The sequence below is a fragment of the Leptonychotes weddellii genome, chromosome 1, assembly GCF_054177405.1.
Source record: "Leptonychotes weddellii isolate Sample4059 chromosome 1, ASM5417740v2, whole genome shotgun sequence".
In the NCBI taxonomy this organism is placed as follows: Eukaryota; Metazoa; Chordata; class Mammalia; order Carnivora; family Phocidae; genus Leptonychotes; species Leptonychotes weddellii.
Window position 1 is genome coordinate 95,251,335 of NC_138369.1, and position 26,256 is coordinate 95,277,590.

The 26,256-nt window shown below is 39.7% G+C and overlaps 1 protein-coding gene across 4 annotated transcripts in view; it reads right to left on the reverse strand.

Annotated features, from left to right (window-relative positions):
* Window positions 1-253: 253 nt before the first annotated feature.
* Window positions 254-26,256, reverse strand: part of PLCH1 (phospholipase C eta 1) — a 176,563-nt gene continuing 150,560 nt past the window's right edge. The window contains exons 12-23 of one of the 4 annotated variants that reach the window (XM_081828272.1): window positions 23,106-23,177; window positions 19,943-20,034; window positions 18,639-18,736; window positions 15,461-15,640; window positions 15,262-15,369; window positions 14,142-14,266; window positions 10,894-10,978; window positions 8,486-8,632; window positions 8,175-8,254; window positions 6,612-6,671; window positions 5,833-6,187; window positions 254-3,449 (exon numbers count right to left, since the gene is read on the reverse strand). In XM_081828272.1, the coding sequence (XP_081684398.1) occupies window positions 1,366-3,449; window positions 5,833-6,187; window positions 6,612-6,671; window positions 8,175-8,254; window positions 8,486-8,632; window positions 10,894-10,978; window positions 14,142-14,266; window positions 15,262-15,369; window positions 15,461-15,640; window positions 18,639-18,736; window positions 19,943-20,034; window positions 23,106-23,177 (3,486 nt within the window). In that variant the 3' untranslated portion in view covers window positions 254-1,365. Of the gene's footprint in view, window positions 3,450-5,832; window positions 6,188-6,611; window positions 6,672-8,174; window positions 8,255-8,485; window positions 8,633-10,893; window positions 10,979-14,141; window positions 14,267-15,261; window positions 15,370-15,460; window positions 15,641-18,638; window positions 18,737-19,942; window positions 20,038-23,105; window positions 23,178-26,256 lie in introns of all 4 variants that reach the window. The other 3 variants (XM_031023766.2, XM_081828263.1, XM_031023767.2) reach the window with 3 other exon arrangements.

Here is a 26,256-nt window from a genome sequence, read left to right on the forward strand (position 1 = left end):
TTTTAAACTAGCAATATCAACACAAAATGCAAAGAAACTCATTACATTTGATTTCTTTTCAAGTCACCTTACAAATATGGTCTTTAAAGCCTAATGAAAACACTCAGAGACATAAATTGCTGCTTACAACTATCCCCTGTAGAAACTATCTCTTCTTCTGCGAAGAGATGAAAAGGAAAATAGTTCTGAGTGCTCTGGGTCCCTTACTCAGCAGTCATCGTATGAACTTCAGTTGGAAAAAATACTCACCAAGTGCTTAAAAATCTGCTTTAATTATATTTCCATGAATTCCAAGAAGAACATCATTGCAGTTAATATTACAAAAAAGCAAAGAGGGACATCTGAACATGCAATAAAAAAATGGATTCACAGTGAAAATAATGTATGTTGGTACTAAAATATAGTTACTCGGCTCCATGAAGGGAAAAGGTTTCTTCTAATTATCTATTTACTTGGATTTTATTATGAGAAAATATTTTTTTTCTTTTTTTTGCTTGACAGCTTTGGGGGTGTTTCTAATCTGTGCTACTCTTACTGTTAGTGTCTGACAGAAGTCCCTCATTCGGAAAGCCATGATTTGCAGTCTATAATTTAATCAGAAAATTCAAAAGTACAACAAATAGCTTGGCGACTGTGTTCTTGTTACATACAAAGCCATTAGCAAAAATATGTAACAAAATTTATGTAAAACAAACAATTTTGTCTTTATATACAGAAGTTTGCTTTATCCTCATACCCTCACAGCCTACTCAAAAATGAGAGGGTGTGTGTTGGCGGGGGAGGGGGGGGCCGGCAGCTACCAATCTCCTTTGAACTCATTCTGCACGGGGTAGAGCAATCTTAAAAGGTAGGGTAACTATTTTAATCTTCTTTTAACTGAGTTATAAAAATGCATCTGGGCTTCTCAAGGAAGACGGAAAACTAGGAATGATGATAATGGCTTTAAAATAAAGAATTTATCCCTTTGTCCTTTGCAAAGTTTCTTAATGACCTCAACAATTAGTAAAACTGAGTACATTTGTGACTGTGATCTAAGGACTGAGAGTAGAGAGTGTGGTGGGGCAACAGACGGACATCGTAACCCAAGCTGCGGAGAAGTTTCACAACCAAGGCATGCATGCACATATTTCATACTGAGAGCGTTTACACTTCAGGGGAGAAAGATCATACGCACCAGGGAAATGTCACCCCGATCTATATGTACAAACGCAGAAACAGGAAGAACACATGGAGTCAAAGGGAGACCAAAAATACAAGTTTAAAAATACATTTTAAAATCATTTCAAAGCCAAGCCCATGTTTACTGAAAACTCTGACAATTCTACAGAATACCTTGTAAACATTGAAAATGCAGCTTTATGTAATTCACAGTCTCAAAAGAAAATAAATTTCTGGTTTATCCTCACTGTTGGGCTCGGTCTGCAAAATGGAATTATCGGAACAAAACGGGTCGCCGTAGCTGGGGCGCAAGGCGGCGCACGCCCCCTCTGGGATGCCGCGGCCTTCCACGCCGCCCCCCTTGCTGCTGCGCAGGTAGCCGGCGATGTACGAGCCCGTGGAGTGCCGGGTGCCCGCAGGCAGGGGCGCCGACGGTTTGTTTCGCAGAACCACTCCGCCCACGTGGCTGGGGTTGACGCCCTTCTGCTTGTTGGCTTCCTGCTTTTCCTTGGCACGGCTGGCAATGTTGCGCACTCGGCTCTGGCTTCTGGATGACAACTTTCTGACCAGTGCCCTGGGGAATTGACTAGCATCCTGCTTTGAACAGAGCACCTGACAGCCCTCTTCCTGGTCAAAAGACACAAGCTTCCGCAGCTGCTCGGTCAGGGCGTCTATGGGCTCTAAGGACTTTGTCTTCGCAGTCACGCCCTTCTTGTCCCTAATGCCAGTTGTAACAAAACTCTTACTAATACACTGGTACTTGCTTTCAAAGTTGCAGGCGATGTCCTCTGATGTTAAGTCCCCCAGACTTTTGGATTTGCAAGGGCTGGGCAGCTTCAGAGCAGGCAGAGGAGGATGCGTGGGCTGCTTGGGCGCAGGGGCATGCATGCCTTCATCACTAGACAGGGGCACACAGGTCTGGTTCATTTTTGCGTCTGAATTTGAGCAGTTGTTGTGCATAAAACCAGCGCCCTGGTAGGCTAGACAAGAAATACTTTGATTTTTGACATCTTGAATATTGTTGAATATTTCAGAGACAGAAGGGTGGAGAGTCTCTTTACAGTAGCCATTTCTCAAACCTCTTTGAAAATGTTCCGCCACATCCTGACCATACTGTGGTTTTAAAGGAGAAGCAGGGTGACTTGCATCCTCTCTTCTATATTCATAGGTTGTTAGGGACAGATTTTCTGAGTCTCCATCCATTTCCACGAGACTGCTCTCGGCAGAATTTAAACAGAGAGTGGTTTCAGTCATTACATCCTCCAGTGCCAAGTCGGTGGATGTGATAGGGCTGTGGTTCTTCAGCACTTCCCATTCTTTGCCATTGGTGGGACTTTTTGGTAACCAGCAGTGAGAAGTATTAGAGGACCCAGGCAGGTGGTTTTCCACAACCCCTGTCTTGGCCTTACCAGGAAGGCTGTCATCTGGTTTGGCTCTAGGGACAGGAGTGCAGGTAGTTTCACAGACTGCATGTGTTGAGTGTTTGGAGGTCTCAGGACTTGAGAATGCAATCAGGGCAGGAGATGAGCACAGGAAGGATGACTTGGGTTTTCCTGTGGAAAAGTCATGCTTGAAGGGAATCTTTCGGTCCAAGGTGGGCAAGGGGGGATGACTTGACGTGACACTGGTGCTATGGAGCTGAGAAACAACTGTGAGGTTGGCCTGATCACGGGGCTCCTCAAACTGGCCAATCAGTGCTGAGATGGAACTGCCCGGCTCATTCTCATTGGTTAACGTGACATTGTCAATAAGATGGGAAATGTCACTCTCCTGCAGAATGGCAGTAGAATGTGAGGCAGGTATGTCAGAACAGAGCGTAGAGACATCTGACAAAGAAAAGGATGTTGCAGCTCGGCCCTTAACCCAATTCCCTTCCAAGTTCTTAATCTCCAGATTGCTCTGAGAAAAAATGCTTCCTGACAGCGTGCTTTTTTCTTCCACAAAGCCCCCAGCATTCCCATTTGCCTTGGTTTTCACAGCGCATGGACCCTGTGTTAGGGTAACTGTAGGATCAGGAGCCAAATGCTGCCTTGGGGAGAGGGATTTGCCGGGGCACTCCTGTTCCTGGCCATCACTTGATACATTTGATTTGGTTCTCCCACCCTTAAGACCTGGCACTCCCAACTGTTCTCCTGGGATTGGTGTGTTGGCAACAGAAATGGTGGAGTTCCCTTGGCCAATCTCTTTGTGGAGGAGGGCGCTAGAGGAAGAGGATAACTTTTTGTTGAAATTTGGAAAATGCTGGTCTTTTATACTTGCCTTCCCTTTTCTTCTTCCATCCTTATCTTCTGCTGAATGAAACAAACAACATTTTAGGTAACATGTATCACTTTTTGTAGGCCCTACAAACACTCATGTTTGTCTTCAGACAGACAAATGGAGAATGTAAGTCTGTTACATCGTGACAGGATATAGTTATGGATTGCAGAGGTTTGCAACAAAGTGTCTGTGTGATGAATAAATGGTAAAATATATTTATAGGAATTTCACTGAAGCTTCCCTTTGAGTATTTATTACATCAGCTAAGGATGTAATATTCATTGTCAAAAAAAAAATGTCAATGAGTTACCATACTTTTACAGTGAGGATTACCTTAAGTTGTTTCCTATTCAGATTTGTACTACACAGAAGCATGGCAATAAAAATAGAACAAGACAGTTCTGTTAAACAAAGTATTGTGGTACCTGTAAGCAAGATACTACAAGCTTTCAAAGTTACACATGGATTAGTAAAAATCGCAAACCATATTATTTAAAAAAAAAAAAACACTTTGGCAAAAGAACTAATTTAATCAGTTTCTAAAGCAGATTGGAAGGTGCAACAAATGTATTAAAATACTAGTATCTATTGACTTTGAGATGTAAAAATAAAGATGCGGTCACCAATTCTATGCCGTTGTTAATATCTAATTCTAACTTTTTTTCTTAACCATATTTTTGTTTTTAATACATGAATTTCATATTGCATTCTCCCCTAAAAGAGGCAGGAAGTTACCAGGCACAGTATGGAAATCTATAAAAACACACAATTCACAGGAATTTGGGGTACCCCATTATGCTTAGGATAATGCTAAGACAATATCAAATGTTCAATTATTCTTGCTCTAATTATTTTAATTGTTTTTTTTTTTTATGTTTTCAGTCAGGATATATAAGAAAGAAGAATTTATTTAACTTATTAAATATCTTCCTAACTAAAGAAAAATTCATCATAAAACGTTTGATAAATCCAAAAATTATAAAGAAAAATATTAAATATCTTATGATGTTACCACTCAGAGACAGCTACTTTAAGCTCTTTTAGAGGGACAGAATTATATATGGAATTTTGTATTCTGTATTTTCTTCACTTATTTTTTTTCCTATGCTATAACTTGAATCATTGCATGGCTTTGTTTGTTATATATTTACCACAAGTCTCATATAATATAAATGAGAATGACAAACTTAGAAAGTTGTTAAAGGGAGGAAATATACATCAACTCAATAGTGCTTTCTGGATTAACCAGTATTTCTTTCTGTTGAGTAGAGCTTTATTTTCTCCCAAAATGGGATTTTGAAATAAACTTAAAAGCACATATTTCATCTCTTCTCTGACACTGCTCTTAGCAAGTGTTCAAACTTTTAAACTTCCTTTTTCTCTTCAAAGAAGCCATTCAAAAATTCATTTGTTTCCCTAGAATATCTTATAATAAAAATCAATATAAGCAAAATGGAGTTTGTGAGAAAATAGAACATTGAAATTTAGACTGTATGATAAAAGGAGAATTTTCCTAAAGTAAGCAGGTATCACATTATATTTGTCTGAGATGATCCTGATTTAATTAAAACACTTGTCGTGAAGACATCAAATGGACAGAGTTTTGGTACTTCCATTACCAAAGGCAGGGGCAAGAGTCACTAACACAACTCAGGAGCTCTCTGGTACCTTGCAAAGCAGGCATTATTCTTTATCAAGTTCTTGGTATGAGTGAAGCATTATGCTCAGATTAGGGGAAAAGACAAGTAAGGCTTGATCTGTATGCTGAGGAGACTGTAACTGGACAGGCGCCGAGGACATGCTTCCGTCCCTGCCAACATCCAGGGATCGGGGAAATGGGGCCATAGGAAAACATCGCCTGAGCTACCTCTTGAGGAAGCAAAGATTTCTCAAGTGAAGAAGATGGCTTGCTTTTAACATCTGACTTGACTTCTTTCTCCATAAACATTTCTAATCATGGAAATGTGTTATATGTTGGGGAAAGAAATACAACTCTATTCAATTTAAAAAAAAAAACAACCAAAACCCAATATAATTCTATTTAACCTCAGAACAATCAGTAAATATTACACCCACTTGGAAAACCAAGATCTCTGCTCCTGTTTTGCCTGTTTCACCTCCCTCGAAGGCACCTCACAGACCCCCGGGCTCCATACCTTCACACCTGATTGTCCCCCTTATCCCTCGCTATCAATTTCAAATGTCGATGTTATTTTAAGGCTTTAGGTGACTAGGAAATAGTTCTTCCCCCTCTCCCTGAAGTTTAAAATCTGGTCTAAAGCTAACATGAAAAATTATTTATTTTTTAGTATATTTTTACTTTGACTATAAAATGTCAACCAGGTCATAATGGTAATCGGGGACCAAAATATGGCTTCAAAGGAGTTATTCTTAGGGAAACTTAAAGCATCTTACCCAGGGAGTGTTCTTTTCCTTCAGCGTCTTTTGCTGTTGCAGATATAGGCAGTGACAAGGCCCCCAGAAGACTTTTGTCAACAGGCAAAGAGACAGGGCGCTCTTGCAAACTCCGCGTGGTCCTCCTCAGGACACCATCTTGATCTCTTGAAGCCTCAGACACAGAATCCTTTATCTCTACCATTTCCTGGAAACCCATTTTGCTCTTTTTTCTGCCTTTGGCCGGAGCACTGGCTGTGCGTCTCAGAATCCGATCTCCAATCGATCGTTTCCGAACATAATGGGAATTGTTTTCTGATGAACCGTGCCTGGGATTCTTATTGAACAATCCCTTCAGACCTTGGAGCTGTCTGTTCTGAAGACACAAAAGGAGGAAGCGCGGAGTTAAGCAAATCCCATTGTGTCAACGACTTGCCTTTTAAATGACAGCTCCATGAGAAATGGACGCAAAACAAACTTGTACAGCCACTGAAGGCTATTCAAACCAAGAAAACGGCAGCCCACAGCATGTCTGCACAACATCATGCACGCCTTATTGACCTTATTTTGTGAGGAGGCAGCCTTTCCTTTTTGCAACCAAGCTTCCTACCCGGAGATGACAAGGTGATAGGAAGAGTTTCCACACTTCACAGACTGCTATGAACTTCAGCCACCTTAAAGCAACAGATGCATGTTTCAAAGTGGGAAGCAAGAAATGGAGTGATATGAAAGAGCATGCCGCCATAACCATTTAAAAAGAAATATGTCAGCAAGAACAAGGCACCATGCTGAGAAACTACCTTTGTAGCTCCTAGAAAGTGCAATATAGTATAACTGGGGTTGAGTATTAAAGGGCTCCACTGCAAGGGAAGAAAACAGAACACAATTTGGGCTCATTCAAGAAAGTGGCACAAGTAACAACAAAAGACAAGAATGCATATGCTTCTATAAACCCTTTCTTCCACCTTCGGTGATTTCTAGTCACAGGTTCATTCGTTACTCAACTCATCACCGCCACATTGCGGTTTATGCATCCCAACCCAAATACACCTTGAAAGTAATATATAATGTGACTTAGACATAGACATCTATTTAGGAGAACGGAAATCCTATGGAACACTTTCATTTTTGTATTTTAATTCCTTTCTGGCTCAAGTTTTAAATAAATTCTGAATGTTATTGTTTCCTTCAAGCAGGATAAATGCTAGAGATACTACTTAGTTAACCTGGGATCCCTAGAAGTTCAAGAATCATTTTCAGTCATTGACATTTGTGTGCATTTAATGCCAGAGAAAGCATCACAACAAGCAGCATAGGCAGAAACCGAGGACTAAACACTCAAAGTCATAGAATAAAACTTCATTACTCTTAGAAATTAGAATCCTTAGTGCCCCTCCCATACCGACTGCTCTAAGGAGAAACATTATACCCCCTAAGTCAGCATGCACTGGTCCACTCCCTAGAAATTGGCTTGTAGTGACAATAATATTAATATTAGCCAACATTTTTGAGCATTTCCTATATGCCAGGCAGGCAGCTTTCTAAGGATAACGCATTTTTTTATGAGATGGGTAATATTTTTACCCTACCTTTACAGATGAGGAAGCTAAGGCACAGAGAATGTCTATAACTCTACAGGAGAAACCCCAAGCAATGCAGACTTTTCTAATATAGAGCACTGGACATTCCTAGGTGCTAGCCAAGACTCTTACAGTCCCTCCAAATCACACCTGGTCCCGGAAATTCATTCCAGGGGCCAAGTCCCCAATTACATGGCATGACTAAAGGACAGCCTATTGATTTGTAAACCTCAAATGAGTTGTGTAATGAAGAGAGTCGCATCAGGAGAAAACTAGAATACATTTTTGTAGTCTATTTCTTAAAAGAAAATCCTTATAACGTCCTTAAAAGTCCTGTGGGTGGTTTTAGATGCATTTGTGGAGTTCTAGGTTTTCAGCTAAATACAATGGCACCAAATGAATGAATCACTGGCTGGAATCACAGTCCGGTTAGTACTGGTAATCTGTCAGACATCTGAGACGCCCCATTTCCTGCTGCAGCCGGCTAGGTCTTCTTAAAATAAAATTCAATGTTTAAGTATATATTTACTCTTGTAGTGAAACAAAGGACCATCTGAGAGATTAGCGTTTTTCACACCCCAAAACAAGGGAAGGAGCACATATGGATCAGGACAGGACCTGACAGGCTTAGCACATGGGGCTCGCTGGACTTCTCCCTAGTTTTCTGCTAAAGAACAACTTTGTCAAGATGTATGTGCCTTTTAAGTGATTAGTCAAAAAAATAACTTTGATAAGGACCATATTATTGTCGCATGTGGCTTTAAGCCCTACAATCTTTCTCACCTTTCCATAGATTTCATTGATTGTTATGTGGACAAATATAGATGCTTCTGTCAGTCCTTCCAAATAGACATGCCGGTAGCCTGAGAAAATCAGAGAAAATAGTTTCCTTTAACTTGGACTTACATTTGGCTTTCCCATGGGTGCAACTAAATGAAGTATTTGACTTTACTATAATTCTTTACATTTCACAAAACATGTTAACACGCATATAACACATATTTTATATATCATATATATCACATATCATATATTAAACCTTCCAAAGAAAACTTAATGGTCAGCATAGAGAGGAAAGGCCAGCCCCTACCTACCGGGCACTAAGCTGCTGAAGGTCACGGTTCTTTGTCCAACAAAGTCTCGTCCAATTGGATCATGATCCCACACCAGGAACCGAACCAAAGCTATGTCTGGCATGTGTACTGTAAATGTCAGGGTTTCTTCCCACACAGGGTTAAATCCTCAGAGAAATAGGAAGAGAAAAATCAGAAAAGCAAAGGGCTTGGCTAAAAATGAATTGGCAGCAACATCTGCAAAGCAGGCTGAAAATTGCTTGCAATGGTTATTAAATCATGAAGATGACCAAGCCACTCCAGGATGCCTTACTGAAATAAAGTCTTGGAATTCGCCCCATTGCTAGAAAATAATTGGTAGGAAGATTGCCTGTAAATGATTACATCAATTCTAATAATCTTTGATGCCCAAATTGCATTGTAGGGGAAGTTCCTTTAGGCAATTTCAGAATGCTTCAATAAGCTCAAAAAATATCTTTAATAGTGATCTAAGAATAATGTTTTAGCAAAAAAAAAAAAAAAAAAGTAAGAAAGAGAGTTCCCACCTTGCCAGAAAAATAAAGAATCCTGCTTCTCACCCACAAAAGATTCTACTGCCATGAACATTTTATAAGGTGCTATGTAGGTTTCAATGCTGCTACTGTACATATAGCATCTTATTTCATTCTTATAGCAATCCTCTAAGGATGGCAAGGCAAGGTTTTTGTGGTTTATTTTCTAATTAAGAAAAAAATACATTATGATTAGCTTTCAAAACTATATAATTTTTTAAAAAATTACACAAGTAGCAAATGCTTTTTTTAAAGTAAGAAATGCAAGTAATTTATAAGTCATTTTGTAGTTGAGAAAATTGATAGGCAGAGAAAATAATGCACCTAAGGTCACACAGCTAGTTACAGAGCCAAATTAGACTGTGCACTATTGTTTTCTAGTGCCTTCCCATGAAGCAAGACCTTAAGACATGGAAGATATATTTTCATAGCTATTGAAAATAAATAGAAAGATATGTAATTCAACTCATATTCTGAAAGGTAAAAATACATTTATTTCTTGATAAAATTTTCTTGGATAAAGTAATTATATAAACTGATAAAAATTCAAGTACTCTCTAAGTTTGTTTTTCTCTTCTAAAAATGAAAATAAATTTTATTAAATACATGTATTCAGGAGGCATCAGCTACTTAATCTTACTTTAAAATGCCTCAGCTAAGGAAATAATTATGGACTGAAATCACTGAAATGTCCCTTCTAAACAAGAGAAGAGATTGTGTTTTTGTTACCTTAGTAATGACTTCTCAATTACTTCTGAGACAAAAAACAAACAAACAACAAAAACAAAAACAAAACAATGCCCATTGGTGGGAAAATGCAATATAGGAAGTCTGCTTCCTTTAAGCATGTTATTTCCTAAAGTAATAGGTTTATGCTACTCTTGAATCCCCAAATTCCTTTCCTTAAGTTAGCACTTAGAAAAACTCCTCTTAATGGGGCGCCTGGGTGGCTCAGTTGGTTGAGTGTCTGACTCTTGATTTTGGCTCAGGTCATGATCTTGGGGTGGCGGAATTGAGCCCTGCATCCAGCTCGCACTCAGTGCGGAGTCGGCTTGAGATTGTCTCTCCCTCTCTTTCTGCCCCTCCCCCTGCTCATGCTCGCGCTCACTCTCTCACTAAAATAATCTTAAAAAAAAAAAAAAGAATCTGAAACTAGTGATGTACAAAATGTTGGCTAATTGAATTTAAACTAAAAAAAAAAAGAAAAACTCCTCTTAAGGTCTCACTATGAACCTCTAATTTCTTAAATGTTTTGAAGATTGTGGTTTAGATTTAGAGTATTAATGACTAGAGATTGAGAAAAATAGGTATGCCATAATGTTTGTCAAATGTATGAACAAACACCATGAGGCTTAGGTTAAGAAAGCTTTTTTTATATCATGGCCAGAATACAAGAATGCCGCCCAACCACCACATGGACATATTAAGAAGTAAACTTGCCCGAACATGCTACACTTGCCTTTATAGAGTTTTACACGTTCCAGAAAAAAAATGAAAAATAATCAAGACATACAGGCATCATGAATGAGAGCTCTAAAGTAACTTACATCATGAAAATAACAATATAAAAATGTAATGGAGGCATTTTCCTAAGTTTTAACCCAGCCCTTTAAAATATCATTAATTCTCCTCATTAGAAAAAAAGTTTTGCTTCAAAAGCAAAGAATTTAAGAGCCTAGATTACAAATCCACCAAAACATACCATGCATCAATCCCACATTTACTCAGTTTTATGTGTTTAAAAGACTAACATAAACTCAGATGGCAGTTATGAATCTTAGGGATCTGTTTCTCTTCTACATCGACAAATTTTTCTTTTTCAGTGCAAATTTTATTTCTAGAGCCTCTTGATTAAAAGGAAACAGATTATCATCTTACCATTGTCATCTACTACACGGGTTTGATCTTTACAACAATCTACTGGCAATCCAATAATTTCAACTTCAACAAAAGGATCAATGATCTATGTAAACAAAGAGAGGGTACTATTACAACCAACACATTTCTATATGTGTTAATTAATTTGAGAATATTGGCCAAAATGTCCACATTTCAATAGTAACCCATTTTATTAGGTGCTTACTAAGAAAGAGAAACTGTACAACAGATTTAGGTATATGAAACAGAAAAACAAAGATTAAGTTTTAGTTTGCCAATATTTACTGATACTACAGTTTTATCCAATGAACGTACAACTCCATTTCAAGGTATATATCTAACAGAAATGAAAGCTTTTGTCCATGCTCAGAGCAGCTGTATTCATAATAGTCACATACTGGAAACAACCTAAATGTCTATCATGAGTAGGATGGATGAATCTTGGATTATTCATTTAATGACTACCATACAATAATGAAAAAGAAAAAGTTCTGCAACATAGACATAATGTTGAATAATTCATACATAAAAGGATATATACTAGGGGTACCTGGCTGACTCAGTTGGATGAGCATGCAACTCTTGATCTTGGGGTCATGAGTTGAAGCCCCATGTTGGGTGTAGAGATTACTTAAAAAAATAAAATCTTAAAAAAAAAAAGAGCATATACTATAAGAGTCTATTTACATAAAGTTTGAACACAGACAACATTAATCTGTTGTGATAGGGGTTTGTGTTTGATTTGGGGGGTTGGGAATAGATATTTACTGGAAGGGTGAATGGAAGACTTCTGGGGGTTCTCAGATGCTCCGTGTTGCATAATAATTAATCAAGCTATGCACATTTGATTTGTTCACTTTACTGTATTTAAATCAATTGTGTACTATAATGTAACTTAAAAAGTATCAAAAAATAACAAGATTAAAAAGGAACCCATAGAAAAAATGAATGCTTAGTCTTCCTTCCCACCTCCCCCACATTCCCTCCCCTCCAGGAGAAGGGACCCTGCTTTGTTGGTCATTTGTAAGCTCTCTTTTATCATGCAAGTTCTGAATAATGATCAATGAAAGACTGAAACCTTAAGAACCCAGAAAGAGCTGATCTAAAGGTGTAAAAGAGAGAGAGTTACGAAGTCTGAGAAAACGTTTTAGGAATTTGGAAAGTAAGGAGAATATGGAGTTTTGGGGGGAGCTTCAGGGAATAAGAGCTAGAAGTACGTTGGAAAAACATGTTGAGAACATTGGGTGAATACACATATTTTTTGCTTACTAAATAAACCATGAAGTTTACTCATTTTCAATTAATCATTTGATACCAGAAGTTCTTCCTTTCAGTAGAACCCTGTGGTAAAACTGGACCACTGGGTATCTCAGATTTTGGGGGGCAGCTAATGAGGATGACTTCTGTTCATAAGGAATTCAAGAGGACCACAGGCTTGAAGAGTAACTTCCTCCTTCAAAACTTGGCTCCTGTGTTGCCCGAGGCAAACTGTGTACCTATGCTTCAGTTTCCTCATCTGCAAACCTAAGACCCCAGTATCAGCTTCTTCAGACTGTAACCTCCATGAGATGCTGGAAGAACGGAATTGGATGGGGGCAAATATATTTCTTTTTATTCCAATCATGAAGAAGCAATCAGGTAAATTCAAATGGAAGGACATTCTGAAAATAACTGGCTTGGACATTTTGTAAAATGTCAATATCATGAAAACAAAATAAGAAAGGTAGAGAACTATTCTAGATTTTAAAAGGACCAAAGAGTAATGACAACTGAAAGCAATGTCTGATCCTTCATTGGATCCTTAATACATAGAGAAAAAAAGAAAAAAGAAGAAGATATAAGGACAATTTGGGGACAACTGGAGAAAATTGAATATAGATTTTATATTAGATATTATTATATCTATATTAAATGTCATGATTGTATTGTGGTTATAGAGGAGAATGTTCTTAATCTTAGGAGATAAATGCTAAAGTACGTAGGTATTTAGGGGTCAAGATGTCAACAACTTATTCTCAAATGACTCTACAAAGAAATGCAAATATATGTATATATGTGTGTATAATTTTTGAATTTTGTTACATTTGCTTCATCTCTCAGGTATGTGTGTATCCATATATATACATAGACATATACACATCTACACATGAAAGAGAGAGAAAGCAAATAAAACAACATTTAGTTATTTTATTGGTGAATCTAGATGCTGGAGCAATGGCATTAATTTTACTATCCTCACAAGTTTTCTGAGGTTCAAAAATTTTCAAAATAAAAAGTCTGAGAGAAAAAACAGGAAGTGAGTCTTCATTTTTGCAGACAGTGAAGAAAAGAAAAAATAAAAGAAGGGGTAAGGTTACATTTTCTGATACTGTCCAAACAACTGCTCTTGCTACTAAGAGGAGGACAGAATGGAGGCAGGGAGACCAGTCAGCTGCGGGGCTACCTCAGCAGAACTGATGAGAGACAACAGGGGTGTGGATTAGGCTGGAGGCAACAGAGGTGGAACGAACGATCCCACATGAAGCTCCTACTTTCTGAGGAGTAGGACACAGTGCCATCTGTTGAAGATGAAAAGGAAAGTGATGAGAACACCCATTTGAGGAGAGAGAAGGCTGGAAACAGCCCCTGTGGAGAATGGGATCAAAGGCTGACAAAGTGAAGGGGACGGTCGCATAGCATCACGGGTCAGCTAAGATTTGCAACAAAGAGTTTATGGTGGAACCCAACAGCAGGGCTGTGTGGTGTCCCCACTCAACGTTCAAGAACCAAAAATGCTGGTTTAACAAGTAGGAGTGGCAAGGAGCCTTAGGTGATAAACCACTCCTGAGAGGAACGACATGGCATGCCTCCCAAATAGATGGTGTACCACATTCCAGAAGGAACTGTCAATGCTTTGCCAATAAGTCAGTTGATATCTGATGAGCTGAGGTCAGTGCTCGTTTACAAACACATACAGAGAGAGAGAGAACTCTGAAGATATTTCAGATAAAATGTAAACACAGTAGCTCAGTCATTAAGCGTCTGCCTTCAGCTCAGGTCATGATCCCGGGGTCCTGGGATCGAGCCCCACGTCAGACCCTTGCTCAGTGGGAAGCCTGCTTCTCCCTCTCCCACTCCCCCTGCTTGTGCTCCCTCTCTCGCTGTGCCTCTCTCTGTCAAATAAATAAATAAAATCTTTTAAAAAAATGTAAACACAATAAAATAATCATAATCATGTAATTAACCACTTGGTCATACACATGGCTTACCTCGCCTCGGTCTCCAAACATGGAGTCTGGAGGTTTGGGGAGTTGCTGTCCACTGATCACTTTCAAAATGAGCTGCTTTTTGGGGTTGGCAGGAAGTGGATCACCAGAGAAAGGGTTGAAAGTACCTAAGCCAAGTAAAGCAGAGGTTAAAATCTGAGGTTGGTAACATGGGAGAACACACACACACACACACACACACTCCAACAAATACAGTGTTTCTTGGAGCAAAGAAATGATCACATAATTATCAGTGTGGCTTTTACCTGGAGGCAATGCTAGCTGGCATTTTCTATAGCTGGGGGTTGTTGTGAGAATCCATGCTCCCAAAGGCAAAGGAATGGGTCAATTTAAAGTGTCTGTGGTGCAATTATCCATCATGGCGATGGGGAAGAGAGGCATTTTCTTGGAATGCCAACAGGGTAGAGAAGGGGAGCAGTTATGTCAGATTCAAATAATTTTCTAACTCAAACTATTGTAGGTATATAGAGTGATTATAACAAAGAGAAAGAAGACCTGAAACGAAGTCAACAGCAGAGCAAGAAAACATGCAAAGCCTAAAATCCTGAAGGAACATCTGTCAACACTTCTTTACCTGAATTGCTAAAAATCCAACTTGGAAAATTTTTAAAGAATTTTCAAGAGCAGAACCAAAAACAAGTGTTTTTTGATTTAACACTACATTATCTTTTCCCTGTTGTTAGCACTGTTTTATAATTGGACTACACTGACTAAAAGAGCTTGATAAAATTGTTTCAGGTGGTATTTTAATTTTGCTAGCAGGTTTCAGACTCACTGAAAGACAGGACTCAGACCTTACAAGGCAGTACAATTTATAAGTAATGCCCAGTGAGTATCATGCTGGGGGCACTGGGTCTCAGATGACAATCCATTGCTATTCGTGTCCCTCTTCAGGTGCATAACCTCCCAAGAGAACATTCTAAACATCATGCTACCCAAATGTTAAATAGTTGTGACAAGAGTTGTAATTTACATGCCAATACCTTCACCTATCTCCTTTTTAAAAAATCATGTTGCAAAACACTGGAGTATCACATTTTCCAGAGAGACCCCTCAGTAAGATGCCTGCAATCAGAGAGATGACTATGAAGTGAACACGCACCTTTGCACATTTGCTGGGGTTTGAGGACGTACCCACAATTGCCATTTGTCTTGAACTTGGCTCGATTTAATTGCATCATTCGCCCCTCAGACTGGTAGTTCAGTGCCACTGCGCAAGTTCAAAGTTTGAGAGAATTAGGCAAGAAAGCAGCATGGAGTCAGGACATACAGAGAACTGCTGCTTCCCGAGGCATACACACCTAGCTGGCAACCCGCATTCCAGTAGGGCAGAGGGTTGAAGTTACTGGAATCAATGCGGTAGGCGGAGGGGTAAATCCTCGTGAGCTGCTTTTGGTTATAAATCATGAACTGCTCCGATTTCTGCTGAACAACCTGATGTGCTCTTGTTTCACTAAATGATAACACGTTTCCTGTGGTTCCTGGCAGTTTTTAATAAAGAAAAAAGAAACGTGAGAACCTCAGTCAAAAACCACCACTAACAAAAGACTTTTTAAGACATCAGATTATATCCATAATAAAATGCAGAGCAAAAGAGTGAATTCAACCAGAGTAGGAGTAGCTTCTGACCAAGAAAGATCCAGAAAATCCCATTCTTGGGACTCTTTTACCATTTTGAGGTCAAATCTGCGCTGCTCATCTTGCAAGGATAACTGCATATTTCTGAGTCCCATGTTCTCCCAGGAATTCAATCATCTCGCTAATTCATGTCTATCTGGCTAGTATGAAGAGGGCTGGCAGAAAAATTATTTTTTAGGGACATGATTCCAACAGAATATCTTTGCCAAAGATATAGACAGTCATGGATAAATAGAACTATGTAACTTATTACTATGTGACTTATTCCTGACAACAGGGAGACATTCATTGAAGGCATTCATCTAAAAAGTACACATTGTGAAGCACATATTAACTGATAACGTTCAGGGTCCAAGAAAATAAAAGACCAATTCCAAAGGAGAAAAACTGAATTTTACTGTTAATTTGAATAGAATTATGAAACCAGACAAAAGTTTTTGGGCAAAAGGAATAATAATAGAGAAAGATTTTAAAAGAGCATTATAAAAAAATAAAATCTCAGAAACAAGAACAATCATCCACCATCCATATAAACCATGGAAAAAATAAAGGGAGGTAAAAGAATAGGAAGCCTATATTAAAGTTTCTGCTTGGACTATCATCAGGTGGTGTCAATCCAGGGCCAAGGAAGCACCAAATCTGAGGGTCATGATGGAGTTAACCTCCAAGCATTCAATACCCCACACTTTTCTCCCAAACCCATTTCTATAATGCCCATACCACTCCTACCCCTTCACCAAACACCCTCACCCCACCCCCAAAATGACCACTCATATGTCTTCTGGACCTGCTGGAAGAAGCTGGCCCAAATAAAGACCCAAACTTGCCCAGAGCCTCATTCCCATTCCAGTCTTTACTCTGATGAGCTGAGTGTGTCTGAACTCAGACGGAAAGGACACGGCTCATGAAGCCAAGGAGTTGAACTATATAGACTTGCTGGGCCAACTGGACCTCAATTATATCCACCCTGTGCATGTTAAATTGGAGCACACAGTCTCCCAGGGCCCCTGTTGTCCTCAGGACTGCATAACCTTAGACATTAGATGCCAGCCAAGTGACCAACAATTACACTCTAGAGATACAACTTGGCGTGGTCATAAATACAAGATGGAGGCAAAGAAATTACAGTTTTTAATCTGATGATTTCCCTCATATACACTCTTTCCTTATCACGTATCACGTATATTTTATTGACATGCTTATTAACACAGTTTACGTTTGTCAAGGAGACTAAAAACAATCTTACTTGCAGATTTTGATGAGTAATGCTATAAACATGATAGGAGAAAAAACACAGTCTTTTTGACAAGCCACAGTTGGGTGCAGGAACATTATAATCAGTGCCACTGTTTTCTCGGTCTCTCCACACAAACATGTACACCACATTATCAGTAAGATGACCTTGCTAGTTAGGCATAGTATCAGTTAGCTTATGAATAGATCTGAGTTGCTTTGCTTTGGGATAAGACACGCATTCGTTATTTATTGCTCATTTTGTGGCTACACACACACACACACATACGTGCGCGTGACAAAAACTCCTTAAGTTCAAGAGCTAAAGAGTCCTCAATATTATTTTCTATTAAGCTGATAGAATTATGGGTTTCTTAAGATATTTAGTAGAAATTATATTCCTTGGGGCACCTGAGTGGCTCTGTTGGTTAAGCGTCCAACTCTTGGTTTTGGCTCAGGTCATGATCTCAGGGTCCTGGGATCAAGCCCTGCGTCGGGCTCTGCGCTCAGGGGGACGTCTGCTTGAGATTCTCTCTCTCTGCCCCTCCCCCCGGCTCGTGTTCTCATTTTCTCTCTCTCTCTCTCTCTCAAATAAATAAGTAAATCTTTTTAAAAAATTATATTCCTCTAAACCAAATACACCTTTCACTCCATTAAACCACTCACTGAGTTTATTTTCTAGCTATAGGCAGTTATTATAAGGACAGTTTCTCATGTTCTTGCAAGTGAAATTAATTTTTTTTAATTGTCTCCATTTGAGGAAGGAATCAACACCAAAGGTAAGACAGAAAAAGATACACTTGTGGAAAGGGAAAAACAAAAAAGAAAGATCTGAGGAGAGAATCCTGGAGATTTGTTACAGACATAAGACTCCATACAATGTTTTTCTTCACTAAGATTTGTTGGGGAAATGAGAGATTTTTAATTTGCATTTTACTTCCACTAAAATTAAAATTAGATTGAAAAGCCACATGACTGGAGTTTATTTCTATAAGCATTCAGTAACTGAACAAAACCGAAATGAGAAAGGAAGAGGATAAAGGGAAGAAGAGCAGCTAGCTGGAAAGTCCGGGGTAAGAACACTTGTGACTAGGATTTCTCAACGCAACATGATGCGAATAATAGGTGAAAATCAATGAAAGGATCAGTGCTTCTGAAATTCCTGCCCTTTCTGTTAAAACTTCAATCTGTGGGTTAAATTATCTTCATCAAAGTCAAAATTTCCGATGACAAAATAGTGGAATTTTTGAGGTGTTATTTTAGCTTTCTTCTTTCTTCTGGTCATTCACACTAGGAACTTCCTTCTGTGACCTGGCCACCAAAGCAGGTCAGGTCTCCATAATTCACGCCTTGGGCAAGACGTTGCTATAATGCATTTGTCTTTACATAATAATGAAGTCTTCCTCTGCCCAGCCAATCAGGTTACCACAGTAATCAATATGGCACCCACTGTGAGCGAAGCCTTATACTGGCAGTCAGTTTCCTGACACGTTGGGTGATACACAGTTCCAGAAATGTGTGCTGATGATCTGATTAACAAACAATTAGTAAACGGTTGACAAAGAAAGGTCAAGAATGTTTACCCAAGAAGAAAAACTCTCTCCTTACCATCATCCACAATGTCCTGGGCCGCCACTGAGTTTGTATACACCACCAAGTCAGAGAGCTCTCGGCAGAGCTTCATGGTTTTCCTGCGGCGACCCAACCTGTGACACACACAGCCAGGACTCATGTCATTTAGAGCTGGAAGAGGTTTGGGCTTGTGGTTACTCCACCTTCCCTAACCTGCTCCTAGTGGAGTCAGGATTAGAACCCAAGTAAGAGTCCTAGTTCAGCTCTCTTTCCACCACAATACCCTACTCATGTGGTTTTATTCACTGCTCGGCTGAGAATCAGTGCCTTATCAGGTATTTGTGAGTTCTGCCATGAAGGGCTTGATTGCTACCATTCCCCAGGTAGCAAGTAACACCGGAGTTCACCAGGCATCTCCTCCACTTTGGCAGGAAGGGAACCGGGACTTCTATTTGAGAACATTCACAGCAGAGGTCTCCTGGAAGGTGATCCCATTCCTTTACTGTAACTATGTATTGAATTTTCTGTACCCTAAAGGTAGGAACCACACACATCCTCTCTGCCCTTACTAGTTACCATGTTATGTATGGACATTCTGTTGAAGCAAAGCAAAATGTAAAATTTAATTGAGCACTAAATGTCATCCATTCCTACAAGACCACTTTATGCTCCTAAGTTCATTTAATTTCAGTCTTTCAATAAAGGCACAAGGGTGTGTGTGTGTGTGTGTGTGTGTGTGTGTGTGCTCGCACTTATCTATGATATAATTTACATTCCTCTGTGACTTTACTGTATACACAAGCTGCCAGAAAATCATCTTATTCATCTCAAATTCTATTGGCAATAATAAAGAAAACAGCAGCTAATATTTTTGAGTGCTTAGTTAATTGGAACAGGGCTTATCAGGCTAAGTAGTTTAATTCCTTTAATCCTCACAATGACCCTAAGAAATTGAAACATATGAGAAGCCTAACTTGTCCCGTGTTAGTGGTGAAGGAACAAGAGTTTCAAGTCTGGCTGATTTCAGATATCTAGCTGTTCACATGTGCTCATCACCCATCATCTCCTTCAGTCTCCTAGGAGAACCCCCCAGACTAGCTCCTGTGGCTGCTCTCTCTTCTCTGAAGACACCTGACCACTGTTACAGCTAGCACTTGGGTGCCAGGCGCACAGTGTAAGCCCCTCCATGTGTTATTATCTCATACCCAGTTCCTCTTCCCACGTCCTGCTGCACTGAGCACTTGGCCTTGTGATCCACTTCTCTAGACACATACAACTACAAGAGACAAGCTGAAGAGGCCCCGGGAGTCTAAGCAAGACACATGGAGACACATTCTTACCTGTACAGCTGGCCAGTCTCCTTGCCAGGATTCTGCTGTGTGTCCTCCTCGTCATCAGTACTATACGACTTAGACCGTGATTTTGTGGTTTTCTGCTGGAAAATCACAGGAAACTTAACAACAAACTCACGGCATCAGGTACGTCCACAACATACAGAGAATGGACTGGGCATTATAATATATGCAAAAAGGACAATTACTTGGAAGAAAACAAATTAACCAAATATTGCAGCTTGCCTCACCACTAATAACAAGCAAGTCTATGATCATAATTATATTATAATATTAAGGCAAAACTGAGGGTTTCTTACTGTAAAACTGACTTCTAAGCCACAAAAGATGTGTCTTTTAGAAAGACTATAGGTCATGCATTGAAGGTCTCAAGAGCAGAAGGGTCATAGTTATAATATCTATTCAAATGATTATAAGGGGATAAAATGTTCTTTTATTTAGGAAATTCACTATTCTTGCTGACTTATAAAAGACAGATTTGACAAAAAAGACAAGTAGTAATTTTTTTTATGAATAACTTTTTCCTGCTTTTGATTAGCGTGCACTTAAGTAACTGTCTAAGTCAAACCGCACTTTTGAGATTTTGACCCATTTTAATTTCTACCAACAGAATAAAAATTATTACCCACAGGATTCAGGCTGAAAGGCAGCAGGACTAAAGGCTGTCAGAAATAAAGACTTTGGAATGATGCTGTTTTATCCCAACACATTAGAGATAACCCCAATATTGGGCAATATATAACAGAAAAAACAAATGATGGGAAGGGACCCTGTAATTGCAGAAAAACTCGGCACCAAAACAACAGCTTCCACAAACAAAGGTAAGATCTTTAGAGGGTACCCTAGACATCTGAGGACTGCAGCTTAGAAAGGAAAAGGGAGCCCACCCCTGCATTACCATGGAACCACATCACCCTCCAGAGTTTCTCTTACTCAACAAATAAAACGCCAAGCCACACTGCTGGCATAAACACAGTCAAGTATATTTCACTGACAGTACGGCGCCAATTTAGTCTAGAACCTTCTCAGGTGTTACTGATGTTTTGAGAGCCTCAGAGTGCATGGTGTGGAACACCGGCATCTGATGATCTCACATTCCAGCTTGGCCTCTCACTAAGCGGGCTAGTTGGCCAACCTCTCTAGCTTCCTATTATGGTTTTTTTTGTTTTTGTTTTTGTTTTAAGGAAAGGAGAGTAACAACAATTTTAAGGGATTAGTGCTGTGATGATTAAATGAGGTGGTGTGGAAAGTCATTCTGTAAGCTACAGAATATTGACTTTCAACATAAATACTCTTCATATTTATTAAAATAACCCATGGGGCGCCTGGGTGGCTCAGTTGGTTAAGCGACTACCTTCGGCTCAGGTCATGATCCTGGAGTGCCGGGATCGAGTCCCGGGATCAAGTCCCGCATCGGGCTCCCTGCTCAGCGGGGAGTCTGCTTCTCCCTCTGACCCTCCCCCCTCTCATATGCTCTCTCTCTCTCTCTCTCTCATTCTGTCTCTCAAATAAATAAAATCTTTAAAAAAAATAAATAACCCATAAATAGTCTTGTGGACATTCACTCTTATGATTTGAGGTCTAATCAATTTTAATTCTATCATAGCTAAAGTATTCTTTCATCTTTCAATGACTGCATAATTGTCCATTATGTGAATGAATAATGGACTGAAGAAGTCTTTATGGGTGAACATTTTGGTTTTTTCAATTTCTTATTGTAACAACTACTCTGTCCAACCTTTTAATAAATTATCCTATTGATGGAGCAAGAAACTCCAGATACAACATTCCTTAAAGTACAAGAAATGGCCTTACAGAAACTTCATGCTTAAAGTTTACCACCCAATAACTGCTTCTTCGTATACTATGTTTTACCTTTTTATTGAAGCATAGCATACATGTAGAAAAATACAACAATCTTAAGCATGATGACATTCCACAAAATGATACCACCCAAATGAGGAAATGAAGTATTAGGTGCCCAAAAGCCTTCTGATTCTCCATTCAGTCATTACCTCCTCCCCAAAGCTAACTACTATCCTGACTTACACCTCAGAGATCTTTTTTGCCTATTCTTAAACTTCATATAAATCGTACCAAATTGTATGTACTATCTTGGGTCTGGCTTCTTTTGCTCAATGTCATGTTTATAAAGATATTATTGCATGTAGTTGTAATTTTGTCATTTTCATTGCTGAAAAAATTCCCTTATGTGAATACACCACAATTTTTATTCATTCCACTGTTGACAGATGTTTGAACAGTTTCCTGTTTGTACTATTACAACTAATGCCACTACAAATATTAGGTATATGTCATGAGGCTGAAACACAACGGAACTGGTAAGACATGGTGCATAACACAGCTTTAGATGTAGATGCTGTGAAATAGTGTGAAGCGTTGCACAAATGCACACTCCCATCAGCAGTGAATAAAGTTCGAGTTGCTCAGCACCCTCACTAGGCCTTGGTGCTGTCAATCGTTTTATGTCTGCTATTGTGATGGGTATATATATATGGGTATATATGAAATCTCATCATCATTTAATTTGCATTTCCTAGAGGACTGATAAGGGTGAGCACCTTTTCCACACTAACCATTTGGAAATCTTCTTTTGTGAAAGACCACTTAAGTCTTTTGCTCATTTAAAAAAAAAAAAAATACTATGGGGGCTCCTGGGTGGCTCAGTTGGTTAAGCATCTGACCCTTGGTTTTGGCTCAGGTCATGATCTCATGGGGTCGTGGGATTGGGAGTCTGCTTGAAGATTCTCTCCCTCTCCCCCTCCCCCCACTTGTGCGTGCTCTCTCACTCTCCCTCTCTCTCTCTAAAATCAATAAATTTTTTTAAAAAAATTATGGTATCTTTTGTATTGATTTGTAAGAATTCTTTATATATTCAGGATATAAGTCCTTCGTTGGATACGTGTATCAAAAATACTCTTCCCCAGTATGCAACTTGCTTATTAAAGAATAAGAATAAGAATTTCCTGAGAGGTTCTTAAATTTTAAAGTAGTTTATCAATGTTTTTCTTTTCTGGGGCCCTATTTAAGAAATCTTCAGCTATTCCAAGGTTATGATGATACTGTCCTGTTACTTTCCAGTCTCTTTAAATTAATTGGATTATGTACCTTTGTCACTCTTAATTCATACCTTATGTTTTCCAAAGTTGGTCATGAGGGATCGTCCATGTGATTTCTTTCCATTTTCTTTCACGTCTGGATGCTGAGTAAATAAAACATAATATGACTATTTCTCTTCCTCGCTTGTGTTTTTGCCTTAGTTCTGGTAAAATGGCGGGGAACCCTCTTTGGCTTAGCGTAGAACAAGCAGGTCCCGTCCATTTCCTCCTGTTCCACACCTTCACCACACCAAAAGTTGTGGAGTCTGCCTCAAGAGAGGGAGACACTGGACTGGAGAAGTGTAGGCACCAACCAGGAGACAGTAACTGCCAACCGCTTCCCCAAACTGGTGTCAAGGGCCTCTCAGGAATGTCCAGCTGTGCCAGTCCCTCTAGTGCCTGGTCACAAGACTCTCCACAGCACAAGATGTATTCTTCTGAATGCCCCGAGTGGGGATAATCATCTTTAGTTAAAAGTAGATTTGATTTTGAAAAATGGCCAAAAGTCTTTAAGAGCCAATTCTGTTGACTAAAAAAATCATCATCATCATCACATTGCTTGAATACTGCTACCTGGGATTGTAAAACATTAAAAATAAATAAAACCCAATACATGTATTAGGTATTAAGATTGTTTTTGTTTGTTTAAGCACACCACAGCAGAGCTTATCTGTTCATTGAAATTAATTCCCTCTGTGGTGAGCATCTAGAAGAGGTACTGCAGCCTCCGAAATTTTCCTCATGTGGGTTAATTTTCCAGGCTAGAGATCTCCTCACTCAAGCCCACCTCTCATTAGGGGAAAGAAAGGCCACCGGGCCAAAGGGGTTTAGGCTCTTTCTCAATTGTCATCCCTAAAAATATGTATTAGCTGGTTCACAGCTAAGGACATGGTATAAGGAGAGATCAGCAGGCCCTAGCCTCCTAGGCCTTCTGGCTAACAAAGAAGAAGCGGAGATAACCACATAAATGGAATAAATGTGGGTGAGCAAAAGGCCAGGGAGGCACTGATGTATATCCATAGAAACTAATCAAAGATGTAATTGGGAGTGGGGATGGGGAAAGGTTAAGAATTGATTGGGGAAAGAGATAGTTCAGAAAGTGCTGGAGGGGTGGGAGGGGGGTTACAGGGTAATTTCATTGGACTGGTTAATGTCTATTGACTGCCTTTCGAAGATCTACTGAAGCTGATCATTAACTGTTCAAAAACCCTAGAGTTCAGAAGGTAGCCAGATACGCTTTCTAAGTTAGAAGACCCAGTTCTGACACCAAGTAGCTAAATGTCCTTTGTCCATTTGTCCCCTTCTCCTGACCTCAGTTTTCTTACCTGTGGAATGGGAGAGGAATGGATCACTTAACCTCTGAATCCCTTTCTACTTCGAATAGTGCACCTACCAGTCAGGGGACCATGTCATTTATTGTCCAAAACAAACCCTTTGAAGAGTGAAATGAGGCGCTTTTAACAATCACGCTGGGACAATACGTATAAAGCAGGGCTGTCCCATTTAAGTTGAAGGGTATGGTCATCCTATTTAGTAGGCCCCACTATGCCCCAAGGATTATGCTAAGTGCATTACATATATTCTCATTTAATATATACAACAACCCTCAGAGAGAAATATGGTTAAAATCCCATTTTACAAATAGGAAAAACTGAAATACCGTGAAGTTAGATAATATGCCCAAAGCTACAAAGCTAGTCAGTGATAAAACAGGGGTTCTGTGTAGCTCGAAATCATCTCTCTGGCTTGCTCTCTCCCAACTTCTCCCATCTCGCATGACCTCTTTATGTAGGAGGGTAATACACACAAGTACCTATCTTCAACTTGACCTCTCCCTGAGCATCAGTACCACATTTTTTAATGAATCCGCGGATCAGACACTGTGCTAGGAACTTGGCATGAATACGAAGACAACAGCAAGCAAAAGAGATGCAGATGCTGTCCTCACTGAGCTTGCAATCTAATGGTGGAGACAAATGAACACAACACACTGTAATAAGACTCTGATGGGGAAAGTGCAGGGCATGGCAGGATGGCATGGGAAGGCCACCTACCCAGACTTGAGCATCAAGGAGGACTTCCACGGAGATAGGCAAAAGCTGAAGCCGGAAGATGGGTAGACCTTTTCTAAGTGAGATGAGAAGGAGGAAGTGTGTGGTGGCTAAGGGAGGAGCAAACACAAAAGCCAAGTGCTAAGAACACAGTACCTGCTAGGAGACAAAGGAAGTAGGGTGAGCGTGTACTTGTATGCATGCGCACTGGGGGACAAGTCAGACCTGGAGCCAGAGCATGGGGAAAGGGTCTTATGGGCTATATCCTGGAGGGTGAACATTACCCTCCACACTATGAGGAGACTTTGAATGGTTTAAAACAAGAGAATGGCATTATCAGATGCCCATTTCTGAAATATCACTATGGTAGTGGGATAATTGAGAAATTAGAGCAGGTGGGACAGCAGACGAGCAGGAAAAGTCTGCTTAGGGAATAATTATGGCCATACAGACAGTTGCCAATGGTATGTTAAAAAAAAAAAAAAAAGATTTAAGAACTCCAAAGGATAGGCATCTTTCTGGTGTCTACTATGTTCTTTGAGCCTGAAGGATGAGCACTTCATTTTTCTTTTACTTCAAGGCTTGCCAGGGGAAAGAGAGTACAAGGAGAATGCAGTGCTGCATGGCTGAATGACAGTCCAGCAAGAAGGAAGCTAGGTGACACGCTGCCCTGAACCACATGGTCCATCCTCAGCCTTGGCTCTCTATATGCACGTGTATCCAACACAGATGGAGGACTTATCTCAACAGTGACTCGTCTTTGTTTGCCCGCTGAACCCAGAACCATGTTTTAAAAACTAACAGCAGTGTTAAAAACCTCAACCCTTCACAGCCCAGTTTATTAAAGTCACAGGCTCCACGTTATGAGTATAATGCATTCTTATGGTCACCCAAAAGTAAAAAATAAGAAAAAGGGGGATGAGTTTTGTTCCACCACATGTTGGAAATTTGAGATCCCTTACCATCTTACCTGATAGGGAAATTATCACTAGGATTTCTTCCATGAAGAACAAAAGAAGGATGGGTTTAATTTGTTTCATCCCAAATCTCTAAGACCTGCTGTGGCCTGTCCAATTGGAATGACCTAGGATGGAGCAAAGACTTCTCCAAAAGCGTCAGGGGAAGTGGCCGG